At 38.2% G+C, this 4,951-nt stretch overlaps 1 protein-coding gene across 1 annotated transcript; it reads left to right on the forward strand.

Annotated features, from left to right (window-relative positions):
* Positions 1–2,534: 2,534 nt before the first annotated feature.
* On the forward strand, positions 2,535–4,735 carry LOC125503430. Its single transcript, XM_048663776.1, has 2 exons — positions 2,535–4,303; positions 4,365–4,735. The coding sequence occupies exons 1-2, from the start codon at positions 2,637–2,639 to the stop codon at positions 4,408–4,410; spliced, it is 1,713 nt and encodes a 570-aa protein (XP_048519733.1). The 5' UTR covers positions 2,535–2,636; the 3' UTR covers positions 4,411–4,735.
* The last annotated feature ends 216 nt before the right edge of the window (positions 4,736–4,951 follow it).

Genomic DNA, 4,951 nt, shown 5'->3' on the forward strand with positions numbered 1-4,951 from the left:
CTTGATTACTTTTTGATAAATAATTCGTTCTTATTGCGAAATGGGAGCACTATTTATCAATCTGTAATAAAAGACGTGAGGAAATTCTGTCTTTTCTAAAGACAAAAATATTTTAGGCGAAATACCCAAAAAGACGTTTGTGAAAGAATAGAATATACCATCTACATGGACATTTTTAACATTTTTAAAGCAACAATTGACGATTTGACAATAGAATAATGAACTTTCCTAAACAGAGTGTTCGGGAATAAACGCATGATTGTTTTGCTTCATGTTCGCTTTGACTTTAAAACCGCAAAACGTTTTGCTTTCTTGCTCCTGAGAAAGCCAGTTTAATTTACTTATTTGTCTGTCGCATCAGCATTTCCCTTTAAAAACGATGTTTTCAATAAATATGAGAAAAACGCAGTTTAAGATTTGTTTGAAGAAATCCACCGGAAAAACTCGTCAAATTCAACTAATGGCCGCAAAAGAATAACACTTTTGCTAATAATAAAATTTCTGAAAACCAGCAAAACACTTGAATCGCGCATTATGTGTTCCCTATATATAAAACCCTTCAACAGTCATTTTTGGTGGTTTTTTTTTTAGATTTTTTTGCACGATAATAGTTGTTGAAACTTTGGTATATTTTCCAGCATTGTGGCTTTCGATCCAAACTTGATTCAATTCGCATCCGAACTGAGATGGATAGAAGGCAGTCTATGGTTTCTAAGCACCAGGTTCCAGAAATTCTTTAAAAGAACTGTGACGCCCAATGAAATCAACCTGAGAGTCATCAGAGTTCCGAATACCAACTACAACAATCTGAACAATAACTTGTACTTAAAAAAGTAGAGCTGTTGGAACAACTCGGCTTTAATACCTCTGGATCAAGACTTATATTTAGAAATTTTTTAAATGTATTTTCCCTAGGCGCTACCAAATTTTATTGTATAATCACAGTCATCTACCTCTTTGTATGGCCCCCGTTATATGGCGTTGTTCTATATCTACCAGATAGTTTAACAACATTGCTTTATTCACAGTATATACTTGTTTCCAAATAAGACCCTTGCTTAGTATTGTACATACCCAATTTAAATAGTATCATTTAGTGTTTTTACCCAGTTTTTGTATTTATTTTTGTACTTTTGTATATAGAAATTAGATTTATTATTTTGACTGAAATTGGTGTTTTGCGTCTTTTTTCCTTAGGGTTTCACAAACACTCGTCCATGGATAATGCAAATATTTATAAACAAAATAAATTCCGATTGTGACCAACCATCCGAATAATCCAAATGCTTTTTAAGCATTGCGAGGCTTTTTTCAATTGAAATGTTCGCAATTTCAATTAATTGTCGTGCAAACTAATTTTTATCTGAAATTGAAAAAAGCACATATTTTGGCACAGTGTTACAAAATTTTCTTCAAAAGTATGTACATTTTTACAATAGAAAATTAAGCAAAATGCTCAATTTTCCTGGCACTTTGGATTTACGATAACGACTATAAAAACATTTTACTTTGAGCCAGATTGAACTTTTTGTATAATTGATATAAGAAACATTGGAGAAATATTTTTTGCGATTGCAGGCAGCGTTTTGGAACAATTGATAGAAAAAAAATCTTGTTGAAAGCTTCTTGTTTGTTGTTCAATGTTTGTCCTTTTATATGCTTAAGGTAAAACGAAGTAAATGCTATTTTTTAGCAAATTTTTCTTGAAGCGATTCGTTGGAAGAGAGGCCTTTAAAATCACCGGACTTGAACCCTACGTATTTTTTGCGCGTGCTTTTAAAAATATCAGTTGGTATTTTCTGTAGTATCAAATGAAAAAAAATGGCATGTTCTGCTGGAAACAATTTATTTCTGTAATACAAATCAAATCGGAACAACCAGAAATTGTTGAAAAAGTCTACTTTTTCTGAGAATTAAGAGGTTTTTGAATCGAATATAAAAATTCAATGAGCGGATTTTTTGTCAGCAAAATTGCTTATCTGCGTTCTAACGCGCCCTTAGACCCGTTTCGTACCAATCCAGGCGGATAATTAACATTGCGACCCATATGTGACACTTCATTGAGGTTCACTTTTATTCAATAAACTCCTCCTTATCTGAATGGCACAAGACCGCTTTTACCGAGGGTTTAATCTATTTTGTCCTTAACATTCGACTATACACTGAGAGATATACATATATACACTACATATACTATATACACTGTCGAACATTGATTGAGTGAAAATCTTTCCTTTTGGCTCATCCACCTATTTAAAAACGTTAAGGAAATTAAACTTCTAGAGAAAAAAATCGGCTGAAACAACCGACACCCAAAAACACTTAGCATGCATGAAAATATTCGAAAGTTGCCCCAAAATTTTTCTCAGTGTGCTTCCCCATAGACGTTCAGGAGAAGTGAACTCCATTATGTAGCAATTTTCCAAATAATCTATTTACGACAAATTGTAATTCGAGCGCCCGAACTGGAAAATTACCTTTCCACTTCAGCCCTATAAAGCGAGGACGCTCCCAACAGCGCTCAAACCAGCCAGTGCCCTCGAAGCAGAAACATCACGAAGAATACCAAACGTCTACCAAATCTTACCATACAAGTCATAACTCGCAGCCAAATAGATTTTCGTTTCCTCTCCATCATGATACCGTTCAATCCAAAGCCAAACGGTATGCTCAAGCATACCGCCGTACTAATGATCATACTGTGTATTTCTCAGAACTGTTTGGGACTGTTGGAAGACCCAAACAGGGAACGTTTCCAGGAGCGCCAATCACTTGCCGATGATAAATTTGGACGAGAATCTTTAAAATCTTCGCCGTACATCCGAGATGTTCGAGCTGATTCCCGACAGTCCAGAATCGACGCCAGTGACATCCGGACGGACTTTCGGGAAATCAGGACTGAATTGCACGACGGATTTTCCAGAGATTTGGTCCGAGTTGATGCGAGATGGGAGTCCAGAGGAACTGACCAGGTGAGGGATTTGGAAAACGCACAATTAAGGACCAGAACCAACCAAGATAGGGAAAATACTAGGCAAACGGGTCGCGTTGATGAAAGAAGCTTTAGGGAACAAACACGGGTGCGGAGCTCCGAAAATCCAGAAGCTGATAGAGTAGCGGAACGTTTCACTCCAGCGCAACTCCATTCTGCACAGAGGAGATATTCTGATAATCCTCTATCAAGAACTTCAGCGTCGAGATGCAACAGAAGAATGAGCTTTGAAGAAACACAGCCAACAACCAGCGATCGTCGGCGGCAATTTGGAGATAGAAGCGCGGAAACTCCAGAAAGACGCCTCCGATCAGCCGAGGACAGAACAACGGAAACCCGCTCATCTTCCAGAAGAGTTTCAGAACGCCAAGAAGATTCCAACCGACGAATTCGAAATAGGTCTGAAAGATCTACAACCAACTTCAGGCATCTGGAAAGATTGAGCCAAAAAACCGACAAGAACCGACGTGATCAGCAAAGAACGCTTCAACGTGACAACACTGATATCTTAAATGTTAGAGATCTGGAGAGAACCCGTAGAATCATTCATATTCATGGTGCAAATGTCGAGCATCGAGATAGCACTTTTGGTGAACGACAACAAAGAGCGTTTAGACACCGAGAAGAATCCCGGCAAAATTCGCCCGATTTTGAAAAAGCCAGAATATTGATGAATCAAAGACGAGTTCGGGAGATAAATTTACAACGCGCTCGAAATTTAGAATCCATGCGATTTGCTAATCGCAATGCCAACCTGCAAGAAAGACGATTTGTTCAAGTCCATAGGCGCCAACGCCTGAACAGCATTGAGAGGGACAATCGCGTTCGAGATTTAAATGAAGAATCTCGTGTGAAACACCGTCGAACTTCACTGAACGAACAAAGCAGGGAAAGCGGCAGAACAGCTGAAGGAAGAATAAATTCCAGTGGCAGATTTGCAGGAAACCGAATATTTGAACCCATCAGCAGCCCTAATGTTGAACGAGAAGAAAACAGGGAACGAGTTGTTGGTAACATCAGAGCCCAATCTGAAGAAGCCACAGTTTACTCCAAAGCTCGCCATAATCAGATCAACACACCTTCCAGGGAAAGGAGAGTCGTTGAAAATGTTGCCACTGAAACCAAGCCCAGAAGCAGCATGTTGGTTGGTTACAATCGGATTGTTTCAGACTCTCCCGATGCGAACAAGTTGGTGGATTTACCAGCGCGAAATGGAAAGTACAGCAACACTTGGGTGAATGTCGCTGAAACTCTTCTAGTCCTGGCCCTAATTGGGCAAGTAATTGGCGGAACTTCCAAAGGAAAGTTCAGGTAAATATCAAAAGATTTTGTCCCATAAAGAGCAATTTGTTAATGTAGAATGTTTCCACAGGTGCTTGTCGTGGCAGGGACTGCTCCCCAAGCAAAAGGTGTTGTAAAAATGCACTCAAACACGATTTAAACTTTTTATGACGACTTCTGGCAAAGCTTCACGGTACCTTTTCGAGTAGCTTACTCTAGATTAATAAGCTTAGATGTTTATGGCAAATACCAACATATTAATGTTAGTTGAGTAGGACAATATCTATATGAATGTATTTACTTTAGGAAAACCTTCACATTGTTTTAATTTAAGGATATGGATTGTTTATTGGATCTGTAGTATTGGCGACTTCTAGCTGTTTTCGCCTTAGATGAAGTATGAAAGCTAATGGTGTTGGCTGTAGGTCACAGTCTTATATGAAATAAAATGCTTAAAAACCATTTTTTTTTACTTGGGAATCAGGGGCGGATCCAGCTTTAAAGTCAAAGGGGGGTTATGTAGAAAAAATACAGTCTTCTGTTATCTATGAAATTAGTAAAATGATCGACGTTTTGTGCAAGGGCGGCGCAAGAATATTGCAAAATTTCATGTTTTCCGTTCCGTTTTGCATGTTTCTCGGAAGCAAAATGAGCAAGAACGCTCGTTTTTACATCATT

The sequence above is a fragment of the Dendroctonus ponderosae genome, unplaced genomic scaffold, assembly GCF_020466585.1.
Source record: "Dendroctonus ponderosae isolate FM_Combo_2020 unplaced genomic scaffold, Dpon_F_20191213v2 Dpon_F_20191213_2, whole genome shotgun sequence".
Lineage (NCBI taxonomy): Eukaryota > Metazoa > Arthropoda > Insecta > Coleoptera > Curculionidae > Dendroctonus > Dendroctonus ponderosae.